We start from the raw sequence: 19,580 nt of genomic DNA, 5'->3' as shown, positions 1-19,580 counted from the left end.
GCCTGCCTTGGACTCCCAAAGTGCTGGGATTTAAATAATTCTGTTTCTTGGAAGGCCTTGAATTTTTAGGAGGTGATCCTGGAAAGGCTATCCAGGCTGAAATGATCAAAGTGAAATCTAATTAGGCCTCTCAAGCACTTTAGGAGGCAGAGGTAGGCAGATCACCTGAGGTCAGGAGTTCGAGACCAGCCTGGCCAACATGGTGAAACCCTATCTCTACTAAAAATACAAAAATTAGCCAGGTTTAGTGGCGGGTGCCTGTAATCCCAGCTACCCAGGCTGAGGCAGGGAAAACTGCTTGAACCCCGGAGGCAGAGGTTGCAGTGAGCCAAGATCGCACCACTGCACTCCAGCCTGGGCAACAGAGCAAGACTCCGTCTCAAAGAAACAAAACAAAACAAAACAGTTAGGCCTCCCAAAGTCTATGACCTTGTTGTCCCCTCTGCCAGGAAGAACCTGCTGTCTTCTTCTCCTCTGTGCTCCCAGCTCCCACTACACCCCCAGCACTGGCTCTTGCTCTTTCAGGTGCATTGGAAACACTCCAGGATTCTGTTAAAAGGAAGATCCCTGGGCTCCACAAAAGGGCTCTGAGCGAGTAGGGTTAAGATGAAGCCTGGGCAGGCCGGGTGCGGTGGCTCACGCCTGTAATCCCAGCACTTTGGGAGGCCAAGGCAGGCGAATCACGAGGTCAAGGGATCGAGACCGTCCTGGCCAAAATGGTGAAACCCCATCTCTATTAAAAATATAAAAACTAGCCGGCCATGGAGGTGGGCACCTGTAGTCCCAGCTACTCGGGAGGCTGAGGCAGGAGAATCGCTTGAACCTGGGAGGTGGAGGTTGCAGTGAGCCGAGATCATGCCATTGCACTCCAGCCTGGGCGACAGAGCAAGATGCCGTCTCAAAAAAAAAAAAAAAAGATGAAGCCTGGGAATCTGCATTTTAACTAGTAGGGCAGATGGTCCACGAACCACATTTTGAATAACACTGATGTTTGCTGATGTTTGTCTCAAGTTGTGTCTCTCTCTGACAGGCTGTGAGCAGCTTGAGGGCAAGGTATGTACTACACTCTCACACCTAATAATACACTGAATGAATGGCTGATGGCTGGCATTTTTTATTAAATGCTTCTTATGGGCGTGGCACTGTTTTATTTTTTATATTTTGTTATTTTATTTTGAGACAGAATCTTGCTCTGTCACCAGAGCAAGTGGTGCAGTGGCACCACCACCGTTCAATGCAGCCCTGACTTTCTGCGTTCAAGCAATCCTCCCACCTCAGCCTCCTGAGCAGCTGGGACCACAGGCATGTGGCACCACACCCAGCTAACTTCTTTAATTTTGGAGAGTCAGGGTCTCACTGTGTTGGCCAGGCTGGTCTCAAACTCGGGGGATCAAGGGATGCTCCCACCTTGGCCTCCCTCCCAAAGGGCTGGGATTTTAGGCATGAGACACAGCACCCGGTGGCACTGTTTTCAACACTTCAGGTGAATTATTTCATTCTCCCAACAATGCCATAAGGTAGAGAGAATGATTATCCCCATTTTATAGATGAAGAAACTGAAACTAAGGCTCAAAGAAGTTAGGCAATTTTCCTGTGAGTGGCAGAGGAGGAATTATGAATGAGCAAATGAATGAATAAGAGAAGAGAAAACAGCTAGGCACGGTGGCTCACTCCTGTAATCCCAGCATTTTGGGAGGCCGAGACGGGTGGATCACCTGAGGTCAGGAGTTTGAGATCAGCCTGGCTAACACTGTTGGTGAAACCCCGTCTCTACTAAAAATACAAAAAAATTAGCTGGGTGTGGTGGTACATGCCTGTAATCCCAGCTGCTCGGGAGGCCAAGGTAGGGGAATCGCTTGAACCCAAAGGTGGAGATTGCAGTGAGCCGAGATCACGCCACTGCACTCCAGCCTGGGCAACGAGAATGAGACTCCGTCTCAGAAAAAAAAAAAAAAAAAAAAGTGATGACCTAACAGGGGGGCTTTAGGTGACACAGGGAGTAAGACGGGGGCTCAGGTGGCAGGGGAGGGGCAGGAGGTAGCTTCCATACCTTGCAGCCCTCACAAGTGATACAGCGGTAGTGATAACCAGTTGCTTTGTCCCCACACACGACACACTGCTCGTCTTTGTCCAGGTAACTAGGGATATACCCTGGGAGGAAGGAAAGGATGGAGGAAGGCAGGCATGGCTTGAAGTCCCAGCAGAGGGGCTCTCACACTTTTCCCCATCCCTCAACTTTTTGTTTCTGGCCCCTCTCCTAGCCCAGCCTCCCTGGTAGAATCCTAGAGAGATGGGAGGTGAACCTGTCCATCCTCTGCCCTAAGAGTATGAAGAATCTCAGTTCTTCTGACTACCCACTCAGGGCTTTCTTCTTGCTCTATCTACAAGGCAGAGGATGGTGGAGAGGGAAAAATAAATCTCAGCAGCTCACTGGGGATAACACAGCCCCTCAGTCCTTCAGCTCAGGCCCTGATTCTGGTGGGGCCTCAGATGAGAGTACTAGGGGGAGGGAAGAGGCCTTCCTGACCTAATCCACCCTCAAAAGCTGGGCACATCCATCATCACCTTTCTCAGCCCCAGACAAGTCCATCCCAAGCCCTCTAGGAAGCTCCCCCCAGGGAACACAGGAACTACTGTTCCACGTCCAGGTCCGGAGGGAGCCCTGGCTGGGTTTGGTGGGGTCGGGGACGTGGAGAAGGGGCACGCACAGCCAGCCTCACCTGACATGCTGGTTTTCAGGGAACATTGGCCGTTCTTTCTTTTTCGCTTTCCATCTGGTGACCTGGCACTGGATGGGGGCAAAGTGGGCAGAATCACAGAGCAGTCTTCGGGTGGCCCCTTTCTCATCCAAGAGGCTTATACAATCCCCCCCAGGCTCCATTTTGTGTCCTCATTCTACCTCCCACCCCCAGGGTCAGCTGACAATGCTTAAAAGGGTCCAGCTATCTGGAATTTGCAGGGGAGAGAGATAAGGGGCTTGGCTGTGGCACAAGCATGTTCTAGAGCCCCAACACACACACATTCACCCACCAGAAGACCTGAAGCACCCACAATCCGCAGGACATCCTCATCTTTCAGTACACGACAAATACGCTGGAAGAATTCTCAGGATATGCTTAAAGCTATGTAACCTTTAGAACACACACATACATATGCAACATAACACCGGCGCAGATGAATAACCATGCAGCTTTCACTATAAACCCACGGATGGTGAGTATGCACCAGGGCTGACATATCTGTGAAATTTTCAGGGCATTCTTAAATGTGCTATACAACCTCTAGGATATGGCCCGGTGTTACACAACACTCTGCACAGGCACCTCATAAAACCACCCTCATCCCGCCAGTGTGCACGTGTTGCTTGAGCTCCAGATCATACATACATGCTAAATAACCCACAGCAATGGAAAACACTAGAGTCACCCCCTGCACAGCCTCCATTTAACAAAGCAGCAAACTGAGACCCTACTTGTGCCTGGTGACACCATGAGCTGGAGTCAGAGCCAGGACTGAGCCCCTCTGTGCAAGGTATTATTAGCAACCCTCAGCCACTGCACATATATGTTGCCAGGCTCTCCACATACATGCTACATAACCTCAGTGCACACAGGTTACATAAACCCTCTACATGCATGCAAGGATTGTATAAGCTCCCGCACCCACCCTGTGTGTGGCATGTTGCAGGCCCCTTCCTCCTGGAGCCGGATGCAGCTCCCAACACACTGACACAGTGACCTTGGCCAGGGTCACAGTCACAGACAGTTCTGTGCTCCACGCCCCCTGGGGATTACTCCCGTCTACTTCCTACGAGGCTGAAAGGTCAGGTCTCCCTCACGCCTTCCAGAAGGTTGGGTGCAGGGGAACTCAGGCCACCTAGGTCCCAGTTGAGCTGGCAGCTTCAGGAGTTACCACCAGACTCACAGCCTCTGAGTGCAGTCCTAGAGATAGCCACAAGGTGGCGCATAGACATGGGGGAGGGGAAGGCAATGGGGGAGGGGCTGCAGTCTTAGGGGACTAGGAACTGGCATTCCTGCCTTTCTCCAAGCCTTAGGAGCAGACTCTTGCAGACCCACAGAAGCCTAAGCTGGGAGGCACAGGGGCTGCAAGTGACAGCCACACAGCTACAGGCCAGATCATCCTCAGAGTCCTTCCTGGGGTGAGGCTTTGGGGAAGGGGGGCTATCCCATGCCCTGCCGAGCTGTGAGTTCCATCTACTTCCTCTACCCTTCAGGGACCCAGTTGTGGGCCTTAGGGCTTTGCCTGGCCAGGCCTCTGGCTTCCTGGCTCAGGATCTGATCTCCTAGGAAACAGTCAGCCACACTGCTCCCTGGAGCACCCCTACCCCCACCCTCTCCTTGGCCATAGGCACAGGCTGTACCCAGCTCCCAGGGCACCGTGCCAACTGGGACAAAGCTCTGTGCCACTTGGAGCTGATGGAAAAGGCAGAGACCCTCTGGGCTCCTCCAGGGCAATGCAGATCATAGGTAACCATCCCTTGGTGTATGTGCAAGGCTGACACCTCACCCACGTAGAAGCAAAACCGTCATGGTTTTGCACTTTCTGGGAGGAGCCCCATCGCAGTGCCCGCCCTTGACCATGAACAAGGAAGAGCTTGTGGGGCTCCCAATAGATTCCAAATATAAGCGTGGGCTGTGACCAATAGTTACTGGTGCATGTGCCCTGAAATGTCATACTACGTGAACCACAGCCTGTGGAAAACGCACTTGTGGTCAGATAGTAAATGGGCTGGCAGGGAGAGGAGGAAAATGGCAAGGCTGTTTGGATCCCACATGCTCAAGGTGAGGGCAGCAATGGTGGAGGGGACGTTGGGGGCATCTGAGACTGCCCAGCACTGTCTAGGGAAGGGCCCCTTATGTGCTCCCTGTAATTTGCTCTGTATCACTCCGACTTCAAAATGAGCATCTCTCAATCCAAGTGCCTGTCACATCTGAACTTGACCTCATCTGCCAGAGAGAGGTAGGCAGAAGGCTTGCTGGCCTCATGTCCATCCCACAGAGGTACTTAACGGCGGTGCCTAAAGGACAGCTCAGCCAGGTGCCCATGCCTGCTGCTTAGGAGCTGGCATGACCTAGTTGCTGAACCCATTACCTGTTCTCCTCTGGGTCCGACCCACACTCCACCTTGCTTGGCTTCTGTTCCATTCACTTCAATTCCATCCAGGATGCCCTCCAGCACGCCAAGAGACTGGGGTGGGCACACTGGCCCCCCCGGCACGCCCACAGGCCACCCACTCCCTGCCACCCAGGCCCTAGGGCACAGCACCCATGATACCCGCCTCAGCACTTGGCCTTTCACACCATGCCCTGCGCCCCCAGGGGGGCGGGCGGTGGGAGGGGCCAGGGAGTGGCAGGTGGGAGGGCTGGGGCAAGCTGGGTCTGTGGGTCCCGGGCTGTGGGCTGAGTGAGTAGCTTCGGAGTCTTGTCCTGTCCAGAGATCCCTGTGGGCAGAAGAGAGAGGCAGGGGTAAGAAGGTGTCATGGTGGGAAGGTGGGTAGGATCCCTCTGGTGGTAACATTTGGGGCTTTGAGGACCCATAACAAGATAGCAGGGGGCAGGAAGGGCAGGCGTAGAGAGGGGACCAGGATAATCCCTTAGATCACAGGTACAGCAGGCGAGATCGGAGATCCTCCTCCTAAGCCCCAGACATAGGAAGGAATGGAGGGAGAGAATGAGATCACTCACGTACTAGGTAATATGTCTCAGTCTTCACATTCAGACAAATGCCTGGCCCTTAATGAGCATCTATTAAACACTAGCTATTGTTACCACCCCTCTAGACAAGTTTTCCTGAAATTCCTCTGTATTATAGGGGTAAGAGGGGACCAGAGGCAAGCAGTTTTCAGCACAGGCGGGGTGGGACATAGAGCGGCACGCAGTGAGCGTGAATGCCCATCTTTGTGCCTTAATAGAGAGAAATGTTGAAAACTCTGGGGAACTGACCTCCCATGCTGCCGGCCAAGTTCTGATCCCCAGCTCTGGCCCCTCAGGGACTCCAGAGCTTCCCACACAAGCTCTTGAATCCCACTTCCCAGGCCGAGGACCAGACTTAGTTGGTTTAGCTGAGCTGCTATCAACCAGGATGGCAAGGGAGAAAGGAAAGGAAACTAACACATGTTAACTGCAGAGATAATCTGTGCCCTCCAGAGTGGGCAGGAGAACTTCACAGATGAGGAAACTGAGTCTCAGAAAGTTTGATCATTCACTCAAGTTCACACAGCTAGTAAGCAGGTGGCTGTCGGATAAGCCTCATGGCCTGGCCCTAATGCTAGCCTTGTTCTGCTACCTGGAGTCCAGGGCAGTGCCAAGCTGGGCCCACCATCCCCACGTCCCACGGCATTGCACCTCTGACCCTGGGCTGCAGACCTGTGGCTTACTGTCTGTGTGCACACAGGCAGGTGTGGCAGGTAGGAGGGGGACAAAGGGTACAGCTCCCCTGACATATGACCTCAACCTCTGTCACGTGGCTGCTGCATATGAGACCTCACCCCTAGGCCCCCTGGCCCCAACCCCAGGAGCTGATAAGGAGCCAGGGTGGGAAGAGAGGCGGGGAGATAAGTCAGCAGATTGGGCAGGGCCAGCAGCATGATGGGGCCTCTGCACCCAGGCAAGCCGGTGGTGTGGACAGCATGGGCATTGCACAGAAAAGTGGTCTGTTCTGCCTCTGATGCCCACCCCAGACCAGGACTGGGCACTGGGGGCTGGACAGGAGACTGGGGTGGGGGGGCGTGAGCAGGGAGCCTTAGCCCAGGGAGCCATCAAGAAAGTAGGTCAAGTTTTTCTTGGCTTGTGGAGAAATTCCTGTTATAAATTTATAATGGCGTAGCCAGCCCTAAGGGGTGGAGGTTGGGGAGGAGAAGGAGTGGGTGGGGAAGCCCAGGGGCTGGGCACTGGAGCCTAATGCTCTCAGCCAGACAGTGAGGGGCAGGGGGCGAGTGCCGCTGCAGGGGTTGGGCTGGACAATAGAGGACGATCTTCTGACTCCACATCCAGCGAGGCTGCCTGCATATGTCTGTCTGTCTGTCTGTGTCTGAATGTCTCTCTCTGGGTCTGGGTGTCTCTGTCTCCCCCCCAGGCTGTGCCTCGGTGCTTGGCACACCCTGGCTGTGGTGCTGCCCCCGCCTGTCTCCTGCCCGCCTGGCACACTGCCACCACTTGTTTACAGAAGCTGGAAAAATCCACTCGCCAGCCGGAGGCCCAAGCGCCCCCGGGGAGGGGAGGAGGCAGGCACAGGAGTGGGCATGCTGAGAGAGGGGCAGCCCCGGGTAGCAGGCCCTGGGGGTAGCCGAGGAGGACCAGTGTGTGCAGGAATGAGCATTGGCTGCTGTGGGCTGGGCTGGGCAGGGAACACCAGCAGCAACCACATGGCATGGGCAGCTCCTGCTCCAGGCCAGGGCTCCTGAGGGCCCCCTCCCCCAGGCCCCTGCCACTTACCAGTTGCTACATTGCAGAACTGGGGCAGTGCCAACCTAAGCCACCATGTTTATTTCCCCTTCCCTCTCTCCTGCCCAGCCTTAACTCCAAATGTGTCTGCGTACTGCCAAGGGCCTGCACGTGCCCGCTGGGGGGAGGGGCGGGCTTGCTCTCTGCCCCACCCCTCTGTGGAACTGAATGGTGCCCTGGTGCTGGTCAGTGCGGCCCAGGCTACAGTCAGCCCCTGGTAGTGGGCAGAGGAGCAAGGTGCTGTCCTTGCTGCCTCGGGCACCCTCACTGGGTACCCAGCAAGAGGCTGGAACCCCTGGGGACTCCTTGGCATCTCTCCAGGGACACACTTGGGCCTTTGGGGTGATACAGAGGCGAGGCAGAGGGCCCAGCACGCGGGAAGACACACATCGGGGAGACACACACCACGTGAGCCTGTGTTAGCAGTGGGCAGAAAAAGGTCAGCGGGTAAGGGGCATGGGGCAGGGGTACCCACAATGAAGGGCAGCCTCTCTCCCCTCCTCCAGAGTCCAGCTTAACTCCTCCAACTCCTTCCCGGCACCCCCTCTGCAGAGGTGAGGGAGGCCCCACCCCAAGGAGGCTGAGGGGGCGGAGCTATGGGGTTCTGTGCCCAGGCTGGACAGCAGGACAGCAAGACCCACCTGTCAGCTGGCCTGGCCACCCACTCCCTCCTTGTGAGATGAGAGCTGCTGGGTGGCAGTGTAGGCAAAGTGCCCGCGGAGGGGGAAGCATTTCATTAAGCTTAAGTGCTTCTGCCATGGGGGGACAGGGACACAGGGCCAATGCGGCATCCACAGGCGCCCCGCCAGGTTCCCACTGCTGGGCCATCCCACTCTGCAGTCCTGTGGATCTGAGGACACCCCCAAAGGACTCCTGGAGCTGCCAGAGGGGAGTTTCTGTCCCCAGGATCTAACCCCAACACTATCTGCATTAACCCTCCTGCGTATCTGCTCTGGGCTTTGGCCCCACCTTTCTGGGGCCCCTGAACTTTGTCCTTAGTGCTCTGAAGAAAGCCCAGCCCTCCTTGCCAGCTACAGGGACAGTACATGCAGGGTGGCTGAGAAAAGGGTAGAAAGACGAGAGGAGGGGTAAAAAGGCTGATGGGGGAAAGAGGGAAGAAGGGAGGAGGGGGAAGAACAAAGAAATGGGACAGTGCTGGGGTAGAGCTAGGGGTGACAAGGCAATAGAGGGAGAGGAAGAAAGGGGAGCCAGAGATGGGGGATGGGGAGAAGGGATGAGGTAGAAAGGAGGACAGATAAAGGGAGGAGAGACACATGAAGGAGGGGAGACAAAGAGAGAAAGGTAACAAAGAAAGATGGGTGGGGGGGCTTCGTACCCTAAGTCCCACCCCATGCAGGCTAGGGGGAGGGGGGGCGTAGGAATGGTTTCCACGGTGACAGCTGGTTGTTGGTGGCCTGGCATGTGGGCTATTAATAGTGCTGTGGGTAGGTTCACACCTCCCTCTCCCCTTCCCCTCTGCCTGCTGCTAGGGTGGGGGGAGATCCCTCCCCCACCACCCACTCCTGATCACCCAGCCTCCCACCATGGGAGCCAGGAACGGCGATGCTGAGGGGCCAGGGTGGCCGCTGTGGCCCAGACACATAAATGGGCATGCATGGGCACAGGCATCTGTGGGTAGCACTGCCCCCATGCCAACATGGGCACCACGGGCAGCCACCCACACCAAGGGCCCCTGGGAGTCTGTGGTGGTGGCAGTGCTGCAGCAGCGACACGTGCCCCCACGATGAGGGGCAGAGGCCTCTCTAGGACTGAGACTCCCTCTCCTTTCCCATACCCCCTGTTCTATTCTCAGGTATGGATTGAGCAGGGCTGCCCCACCCAACTCTCTGTTATCCTAGTGCCAGGAAGGAGAGGAGGAGTGAAGGCGGGAAGGAAGGTACTATTTGGCAGGTGTGATGTGGCAGAGGAGTACACACAGACTCAGGGCCCCAGCCTGGCAGGCATGGGGGAGACGGGAGGAGGGGAGGCAGCACCCCTTAGTGAGCTCTCACTGGGCCCCCAGGAGACAGGTCTGGAGCTGGGGGGCAGTGACTCATCACCTAGCCACTGTGGGACCTTACAGGCTAGAGAATGGGAGATGGGGTGGGGATCCTCATAAGGGGAGATTGGTTACTTAAACAAAGGATCCTCCCCACCCCACCCCAAAAGAATATAACAGGAAACCCCCCCTGCAGGTCAGAGACAGAAAGACATAAACAGCAGCCTTGACTTGGGCCAGATGCCCAGTATTAACATCAAAGACTGTGCTTCCCACCCGGCTCCCCCACAGCCTCACCCACCTGCTGCTCTCCTCTCCCTCCTCCTGCCTGGACCAGCTCCAGCCAGGCATCAAGGTGGGTGCCCAGGTCTGGAGGTCTCCTCCCAGGTCACATCCATCCCCCATGACCACTGGTGGGTGGTCATGCGCACACCCATACTGGAGAACTCAGCCCCTCCTTATCAGCCCACAGAACTTCACGCCCCCCAGCCCAATTCCCCTCAGGAGCGGAGGCAGGAGATCCAAGTAGCCAAGAAAGCAGAAGCAGGAGCACCCCCAAGCTGGGCAAGGCACATTCTCCCCACCCTCCCCCAGCAGCCAGTGGGTAATTGGAGCTGGGAGCTGGGGCAGCTGAATGCTGGAGGCATGAATGTCACGGGGCCAAGGCACTTGCTGCAGATGGCACCATGGGCACAAGGCTTGGGGTCCTCCCTCCTCACTCCCTCTTCTAAGGCAGTAGAGGAAGTTGCCTGCAAGCCTTGAGGAGCATGGCCCAGGAGGGGAGGGAATGGTGGAGAGGGAAAGAAAGGCAGGGATGTTCTCCCAGGCACCCCAGAGGCAGGAGCTAGCCCCTATCCAAGCAGAACTGGCAGAGGCAGAGAGAGAGAGACAGAGACAGAGATAGAGAGACAGGGAGAGAAAGCGAGGAGGAAGGGAATAGGAAGGAGGGAGGAAGGGGGAGGGAAGAGAGAAAGATTGAGTGTGTGTGTGTGAGAGAGACAGAGAGGGAGGGAGAGAAGGAGGGAGAGAGAGGGGGAGGGGGAAAGAGAGGGACAGGGAAGAGGAAGGGAGGGAGGGAGGGAGAGAGAGAGGGAGGGAGAAAGAGAGGGAGGGGGAGAGAGAGAGAGAGGGAGAGGGAGGGAGAGAGTGCGCGCGTGAATGCAGCTGAGTCTCCGGCACACACACGGACACGTGCAGACACACACACTCACCCCGCATGCGCAGAGCCACAGGGCTCTGGGTACCGTTCCAGGAGATATTCAGAGCCCTCCCCAGCCCACACATGCACAAAAACACTCTCACATGGATGCGTGCACAACACACCCACTCACTGATGTGTACAAAAATGCCGAAAGACACCAAAGCCTTGGTTCCCCTGTTCCCCCACCCCCTTGCCTGGTAAAAGAGAAAAAGAAACAGGCAGCTGGGGCTCTGGGAGCCAAGAGCAGATCTCTTCCTTAGAAGAGGAAGAGAGAAGGAGGAGGAGGTGGGCCAGGGGCTTGGTTCAATCATTCTGCTCTTGGCCACTGCTGAGGGGCATGGCTGTGCCTTTGGTACCAACCTTTAACGCCCACCCCCAAAACAGGGAAGCAAGGATAGTATTTCCTGCGCACCAGTAACACCCATCTTGCTTCCCTTGTCTACCCAGCAAACTTCTGACCCTCCCTCTGGACCACCTCACACAATGGTGTACCAGAGTGAGGTCCCTATGACCCCAGCTTTGGCCTGCCAAATGACACCAAGGTGCAGCCACATGTGCCCCCACCACACACCAGCCCCAGATGCTTCAGTGAGAGACTGAGAACTGTCTCTGGTTCCAGGCAGCATATGTATGCCCCACCCTGGCATGTGCCAGGCTCTGGGAAGAAAGGAGAATCCACAGGCATTGCTCACCATGCCAGGATGCAACATGGATTGAACACAGGGGTCATCCCACCTTGTGTTATTTGCTCTCACCCTGAGTGAGACAGGAACCATTGTCTCTAGATAATGAAAACCTAGGCCCAAAGTCATACAACTAGTGAACGTCAAAAGCCATGCCTCCCAACTCCCAGTCAGTGATATTCCCACCATGGTCATGCTTGCCTCCCTCCCCAAGAGACACAAAAGTTCTCCAAAGTCCCCTAGACACCTTTGCAGCAATGAGAACTAAAGTTGGGTTTTTTTTTTTTGAGAGGATATGTGTGTGTGTGTGGGGTCTCACTCTGTTGTTCAGGCTAGAGTTCAGTGGCACAATCACAGCTCACCGCAGCCTCGACCTTCCAGGCTTAAGTGATCCTCCAGCCTCAGCCTCCCAAGTAGCTGGTAACACAGGCATGCGCCACCACGCCTGGCTAATTTTTAAGTTTTTTTAGAGATGGGGTCTCACTATGTTGATCAGGCGAATCATGAACTACTAGCCTCAAGTGATCCTCCTGCCTTGGTCTCCCAAAATATTGGGATTACAGGCATGAGCCACTGCACCCGGCCGAGAACTAGAGTTGAGATTGGTTCCCACTCCAAAGGCTTCCCGTCACCCCTACAGGGTATCCTCCCATTGTCCTTGCTTCACCTTGAAGGGCAGGGCTAAATAAAAGGGGTTTGGACAGGGGATCCTGATCACCAGATTCACAAAGGGAAAGAGGCAACCTAGGACAGATGCTGAATCTCAAAGTGCTGTGCCCACCACACTGGTCCTTACTCAGTGCCTCAGTTTCTCTCTGCCACCACCTTTCACACTAAGTACCACTCCATGGGGCGGGGGAGGGGAATCTGGTGCCTATCAGCCACGGCTGGGTCCTGGTTGACCAATGCTGGGCTCCCAGGAGGGAGGAAGGGCACCGCCTCCTCTTCGAGCCCACACATAAGAAAGAGAGGGGACAGCTTTCCCTGTTCTCTCTCTCCCACCCCCAGAGCTCAGACTCTGAACAGAGATGCAGTGATGCCCAGAGATTTATGCAGGTGCCCCTAGCTGGTGGGGTGTGTCCCAGGCTGAGGGGCCAAGCGCTCCTTGTAAGCTGAAGGGCGAGGGTGAAAGGAGGGTGGGGGCAGAGGGGCCTGCCTTGGGCTCTTTCCCATACACTCATTCCAGGTTGCAAAAATTTGTCTGGGAGGAAAAGATTACATGAGGGTGAGAAGGCTGGAAATTGGAGACCCACTGCCCCAGGCCCCAGTCTCACTGATGTCTAGGAGATCCAATTGTCCACCAAGCTACTGTAAGAAATCTGGGAGACCCCAGGCCCACAGCTTCCTTCATCCATCACAACCGCTCACATATACAGTTTGTTATGAACTAGGCACTTTTAAAAACATTTTTTCCTCAAAAAAGCTAAATGAGGTAGATATGATCATCCCCAATTTACAGATAAGGCAACGGGGAAGTTAAATCACTTGCTCAAAGTCACACAACCAGCGAGTGACAGAGCTGGGATTCAGACCCAGGCAGTCCAGGTCAATCATGACCATCATCATCGTCATCATCATCCCTGCTCTTAGTTGTGATGGCATATCACCTGCTTGAGAAATAATGCCTTGTTCTTTCTTTTTTCTTTCTTTTTTTTTTTTTTGAGACGGAGTCTCACTCTGTTGCCCAGGCTGTAGTACGGTGGTACAATCTCAGCTCACTGTAACCTCCACCTCCCGGGTTCAAGCGATTCTCCTGCCTCAGTCTCCTGAGTAGCTGGGATTACAGGAGCCCACCACCATGCCCAACTAATTTTGTATTTTTAGTAGAGATGAGGTTTCACCATCTTGGTCAGGCTGGTCTTGAACGCCTGACCTCAGGTGATCTGCCTGCCTCGGCCTCCCAGTGTGCTGGGATTACAGGCGTGAGCCACTGTGCCCAGCCCAATGCCTTGTTCCTTCATCCAGCTATATGTTCCCTGAGACCAAGCCTCAGTCCTTCCCCTCTGTAGCTGCCCTGTGGGTGCCTCCACCTCCAAATAGGCCAAGGCTAGAGGGGGGCATGGTGAGAAGTGCTTGGTGCCCCTGGGCTCTGTGTCTCCTACCCCAGTCCCCCCTCCTCAAATTCCCTTTCCGGAAGAGGTACCCCTTCTAGGCTGGAACCTGCACTCATGGGTGGGCCTCGCTTAGCACACACTTAGTCTGGGCAGCTGTGCCCTCAGAACCAGGCCCTGAGGCTGGGCAAAGAGGACACAGCTGTTGGGCATCTCTGAGGTGGGCCTCAGCTGCCAGGGGTGTGGAGAAAGGCCATTGTGAGCCCTGCAGTGGACCCAACTCAGCAGGGTCCTGCCAGCTCCCCCACTGCCCATGGGGGCGGTTCTTTTCCAGCTTGGGCCAGTGTGGGGGGCTTGCTTAAGAGCTGCTAGCTGGCTGCAGCCTGCACCCTGAGGGTGCCCACAGAACTGGTGTCTCCAGACATGCAGGCCCGAGGGGTCAGCATGGGCAGTGGCTGACCCCCCCTCTCTTCCCCCGTTCCCAGCCCCTAAAACTTGCTGGCCACAGCTGCAGCACTAAGGAAGTGCAGGAAGTCCTGAGCAGCCAGCTGAGCCCCCCGCCCCCCACCCCAACCTCAAGCTGACCCCAGAGGCTGCACAGGGGGGGCCGAGGGGCGGAGCTTGGGTATTAACAACTGGAAAAGTATGAAGAACATTGCTGCCAGTCCCCAGCTCTGAGACAAGGACAGGGGTAGACGGGGGGTAGCGACAGGGCGAGAGAGAGTTACAGACTGGCAGAGGAAAAAGGAGAGAGGGAGGGAGAATCAGACACTGCAAGACAGAACAACAGAAAGAGAGACAGAGTTAGAGAGAAATTCCAAGTCAAAAATACACATCACTCATACAGACACTCGTCAGCCGATGGCCTCTTAAGGAAAGCTTCCAAGTTTGGACAGAAGGGTCCAGGTGGGAAAAAGGGCCAGACTCAAGGTGGGATGCAGGAACTCAGCTGGGGGTGACTGACTGTTCCCAGGAAAGGCCCAGGCAAATGACTCAGAGCAGGGGCAGTTAGACACCCCAGAGCTTTTAGGGTAGGGAGAAGAGCAGCTCTCCCCTCCCCCAGCAGTCAAGAGAATCCCAGCTTCTAGAAGTCACTGGATACTGCTTTGAGCCCATGACTCGGCCCTCTGGAACCCCCCTGAACCCACTGTCTTTGCTCTTGTTTCTCTGTCCCTCTAAAAGAAAGAAAGAAAAAAAAGAAAAAAAAAAAAAAAGCCCATTCCCGCACAGTGGCTGAGCCTAGAGGAAAAAGGGAGGAGGAAGCTGAAGGGGAAAAGTCTGTGATTGTGTGCATCTAAGTGTGTGCTTGGCTGCACAGGCTCCAGTTGTGTGCATCTGGGGTTGTGTGGACACGACTGTTGGTGTGGACCTGCAACTGTGGGGACCTGGGCCTCATGAACTCGTTCTGTACCTTAGTTCAGGGGACCATGTGCAAATGAGTGCACCTGTGTCTGCAGGTTCCACAGTCAATCAACTCACAAGTATTTACAGAGCAGCCCTTGTGCTAGGCTCTGGGTGGCATCCAGAGCTCTTTAAGTGATTCTCCCAGGTCTCTAAGAGCTCACTGTCTAGTAGGGTGGTATCTCAATCGATAGAGACCAAGAAGATGTCATTAGGAATGCAGGCTTTGCACCATTACGCAGGAACACCTTTTCATACAGCCAAATTTAATATTCTTGGGAGCAAGGGTTTTGTTGCCTGCAGAACCTCAGAGTTCCACAGTAAGAGTCCAGGAAAATACTTGTTGCTAAGTTGTGTATACATGTGTTGATGTGTAACTGTGTTTGCATCTGACTGAGTGATAGCGACTGTCACGGCAAGCAATGATGTCTGTGTGACTGGGCTCATGCGAGCACGTGTGTGCCTGTGAGTGACAGGGTCTTTTGTAATTGTGCGGCTGTGTGCAACTGCTCTGTGTGCATGCATGCATGTGACAGTGACTTTTTATGTGTGGGTGACAGCAACTCCTCCTTGCCCCAGTGTGTGACAGCATCTCCGTGTGACCCTGTGTGTGGGTGGGTATGTGCATGGGTCGGTCCCCATGCTCTTGGTCTCCCGTGGGTATATCCCACCCGTCTGAGCTCCACGGTGCAGCAGCAGCCTGCCTCTTCCCTTGTCCCCATGTGGGTGTGTCCAGTAGCTCCTGTCCTTGAGTCCGCCTGGGTGTCCCTGGGTGTGCATGTGGCTGTCTGTGTGGACATATCTCTGTGTCTGCATGTCACTTTTGCTTCCCCCCCTTATTTTGGACAACAGCCCCCTTCATCCCCTCCCCCTCCTGGAGCCAAAGGCAGCACTGAGGGGCAGGCTCCCACCTCACTGTCTTTCCTTCTGTGTCCCCCACCCCCACCCCTGGAACGGTGGTTCTTTCAATTGCCCCTGTCATCCCCCAGGCCTTTCTTTCACGCTGGACAAGGGAGGGCCCCACATGCAGAAGGGGCACCAGAGACACGTTGCAAGGGGAGGGAAACAAGGTGGGGTACACAAACAGGTCCATTTCTCCCTGTCCTCCCCAGCCAGCAACTCTCCTAATCATCTAGGCACCATCAAGTACACCCCCTCCACACACACATTCCCCCCAACAGCCGCGTTTTTGCAATTAGGAGTGTTGCAACCAGACAGCCATGCTCAACTGGGAGGCGGGTGAAGCGAGGGGGGGAACTTCCCTCTCCCAGGACCCGTGCAAGCCCACCACCGCCACCGCACTCATACTGCCCTCCGCAGCTGGAGGCAGCTTTGCAAAGGCCACTCGGCCTCAGAGGCTAGGGGTGGGGGCTGGGGGGGGCAGGCCTCCGGCGCACCGTAAACAAACCGCGGCGCGGCGGGCGGGGGGAGCTCCGGCGGCCGGCAACGGGGCCCGGCCCGGGAATGCGCAGCAGACTGGCCGGACAGAGGCCGGGCGGGCCCTCGAGGGGGAGGCTCGGACGCCATCTCCGCCTGCGAACCCCGGGGCCCACCGACCTCCTACAACACCTCCCTTCCCCAGGGCGTCAGTTGACGCTCCCGGGCTCGTGACAGGGTCACTGGGGTGCCGGGAAAGGCTGAGGCTGGCAGCGGGTACCCCCTGGGCGCCCCCAGCCCGCCTGGGAGCTGGCCACGGAGCCCCGCGGCTTTGCATAATCAATCGCAAGGCATTTGCATATTAATGCCCTCGCTCCCTCCTCCTTACCTCGGCGTGGCGCGCTGGACCGGGCTGGGCAGCGACGCGGGGGTCTCAGCGCCCCGTGCTGGGGGCGTCCATGGGGGGCCGGTGGGGCCCGGGCCGCCCGCCTCCTGCGCCCGGGTGTGAGTGCGAGTGAGCGCGGGGGGGGCGGGGGGCGAGTGTGGCGGCCCCGCGGCTCCTCCGGCAGAGGCGGCGGCCGCTCTGGCTCCTCCCTCCCCCGCCCCGCTCCGGCTGGGGCTCGGGCTCGGCGCGCCCGGCCGGCTCGCGGCTGCTCCCTGCAGGCCGCCTCGCCGCCGCCCGCCCCCGCCCCCCGCCCCCTGCCGCGCCCCGGGACCCCCGCCAGAGGCCCGGCCGCCCCTCGGCCGCTTCTGCCCCGCCCCGCTCTGACTCGCCCTCCCCCGCCCGGGCGGCTCCCGCAGGAGTGGGTACTTGGTGACATATTTTGGAAAAGATGTCATTAAAAAATAGCCTTTGCTTGCCGGGAGAATTGGGGGGTTTTCGGGTGTGCACCGTGGGGGTGGAGGAGGAAGTATCGACGAGCCGCCTGCACCTTATACATGGGGGAGAAAGTCTAAACACCAAATGCTTGCAGGTGTAGAGTTTGTTTGGGTGTTCGGGTCCCTTCTCCGCCAGTAACTCACTGTGTGACCTTGACAAATCGCCACTGCTGTCGGGGGCAGAGCTTCCTCAAGCTTCAGGTGCGAAGGCTGGGCAGGTGACCCCTGATGTCCTTTTAACTTCAATCATCTTACGTTTTTAATCCTTGTGGGGGCTCATTCCCCGTTACCTCCCTCCCCTCTCATTTCTAACATCAATACCGAACCACTGCCTCCCCTTTCCAACGTCACCCTTCTCCATATAGGCTCTTTCTATTCTCTGTCACCAGCCATTTCCCCAACAATCTGCTCCCTCTCCTGCGCTGGGGAGGGGACAAGAGCTGCCATACCCCCTCAATTCCTAGCTCCCCGGTGATGGTATTTCCCCCCATGTTTGCTCCCACGAAAATCCAAATGGTACCAGAGTCAACCTAAGGAAGACGGTGGGCTGCGTACAAATGGACCCCCTAACCCAACCCAAAGGAGAGGTCTCCACCATGCCAGCCCCACCCCCAGCACACACATACACACACCACACACCTGCATTCATGGACATAAAACCAACCCAGTGACGCCAGAGCACCTTTCATCTCAGGATCTCCTAGCGCCAGGCTGAGCCCTAATTACCCCAGCACCCCCCTGGCCCCGCCGGTTCCCCTGCTGTCATTAGCCCAGTTTTACCAGCGGGGGCCACGGCCTTCCCACGGCTCTCAGGGTGGGGCTCTGGCTACACAGTCTGCTCTTGGGGAGGGGTGTGTGTGTGTATGCGAGTGTGTGTGTGTTAGGGGGAGCTGCTCGGCTAATCGCCCAGTTTATACTGGGCAGAATCACTTGGTGAGTGTGGGATTCTGACCCACAGCTTACCCAAGTTGGGTTGCCCTTGCTCATGTCTTAGTATCAGCCACCTGCATCCTCAGTGCTGTTGAAGCCACTTCTTTCACAGGGGGTACTGGAGTTTGTAATTCTTGGTGGAGGGGAGGGTACCTCTCTTGGGGTCCCTGGAACTATGGAGATGAGAAAAGCAACTGGGATGAAACCTATAGCGTGCAGAGTGCAGTGGTGGTGTTGAGGGCATGCCATGGGTGAAGGGAGCCTGTGGTGTGCAGTGGCAGCTGTAATGGTGAATTGAGGCTGCAGCGTGCGAAGCCTCCATGCAGTAAGCGAACCTGTGTTCAGTCTGGGCTCACAGGAGACAAGCAACAGCTGCAGTGTGGGGCAGGAGGCTGCAGCGTGCAGTCAGTGCAGTGAGCAGAACGAGGTGCACTGAGGGTGGCTGTCTGCCAGTGGATGCCACCTTCTCAGTGATCAGTTTTGGCCAGAAGCCTGGGGAGCAAGGCTGCAGTGTGTAGTGCTCAGGGTCTGTACTCTACCCTGTATGGAACTAGTCCCTTGGGATTGGGCTGCTCAAGGAGCTGGGAGGGAATCCCAATGCATGAGACACATTTACACTCTGCACCATAAAGGCAGAACTAGGAGGCAGTGGGGAGGGCCAGCAGTAATCTGGATCAGGGCAGGAGTGATGGGGTCCAGAGGGGGAGGAGGAAGGTGCTATGGTTTTGTCTCCCTTCCATTCTGGCTTTCCCCACCATATCTCTTTGATGCAAGGCCCTATAGTGTTGGGTGGGGAAGACTTTCTGAAATCCTAAACCCAGAGCCATAGAAAATGAAGTGCCTCCTGATCTACTTTTTTTTTTTCCCTGAGGGGCAGAGTGGGGCACTCAAAGATAAGGATTTACCAGTCCCATCTTCTCCTTTTTCTTATTTGAGAAAGAGTCTCACTCGGTCACCCAGGCTGGAGTGCAGTGGCATGATCTCGGCTCACTGCAAGCTCCGCCTCCCGGGTTTACGCCATTCTCTTGCCTCAGCCTCCCAAATAGCTGGGACTACAGGCATCCGCCACCACGCCCAGCTAATTTTTTGTATTTTTTTTTTTTTTTCAGTAGAGACGGGGTTTCACTGTGTTGGCCAGGATGGTCTTGATCTCCTGACCTCGTGATCCACCCGCCTCAGCCTCCCAAAGTGCTGGGATTACAGGTGTGAGCCACCGTGCCCGGCCCCATCTTCTCCTTTTTAAAATTTATTATTATTATTATTATTATTATTATTATTATTATTATTATTTGAGACAGAGTCTTACTCTTTTGCCCAGGCTGAAGTGCAGTGGTACAATCTTGGCTCACTGCAAACTCCACCTCCTGGGTTCAAGGGATTTTCATGTCCCAGCCTCCCAAATAGCTGGGATTGTAGGCATGTGCTAGCATGCCCAGCTAATTTTTGTTTTTTTGTTTTGTTTTGTTTTGTTTTGTTTTGTTGGTAGAGACGGGGTTTCACCATGTTGGCCAGGCTAGTCTTGAACTCCTGGCCTCAAGTGCTCCTCCTGCCTTGGCCTTCTCTTTACCTCTTTTTCTTGGGTTCCCAGTATGGACT

General features: G+C 55.9%; 1 protein-coding gene across 3 annotated transcripts in view; it reads right to left on the bottom strand.

Moving 5' to 3' along the window:
- Positions 1-16,691, bottom strand: part of THRA (thyroid hormone receptor alpha) — a 38,472-nt gene extending 21,781 nt beyond the window's left edge. For 2 of the 3 annotated variants that reach the window (XR_013406735.1, XM_028836460.2), the window contains exons 1-4: positions 16,564-16,691; positions 5,113-5,461; positions 2,721-2,788; positions 2,051-2,151 (exon numbers count right to left, since the gene is read on the bottom strand). Coding sequence is in view for 2 of the 3 variants with exons in the window: in XM_028836460.2 (XP_028692293.1) it covers positions 2,051-2,151; positions 2,721-2,788; positions 5,113-5,165 (222 nt within the window). In the remaining variant the exon portion in view is untranslated. The remainder of the gene's footprint in view (positions 1-2,050; positions 2,152-2,720; positions 2,789-5,112; positions 5,462-16,563) is intronic. The other variant, XM_077971568.1, reaches the window with a different exon arrangement.
- Positions 16,692-19,580: the final 2,889 nt, after the last annotated feature.

This window comes from Macaca mulatta, chromosome 16, assembly GCF_049350105.2.
Source record: "Macaca mulatta isolate MMU2019108-1 chromosome 16, T2T-MMU8v2.0, whole genome shotgun sequence".
Taxonomy (NCBI): domain Eukaryota; kingdom Metazoa; phylum Chordata; class Mammalia; order Primates; family Cercopithecidae; genus Macaca; species Macaca mulatta.
This window is presented reverse-complemented; position numbering and strand designations above follow the sequence as displayed.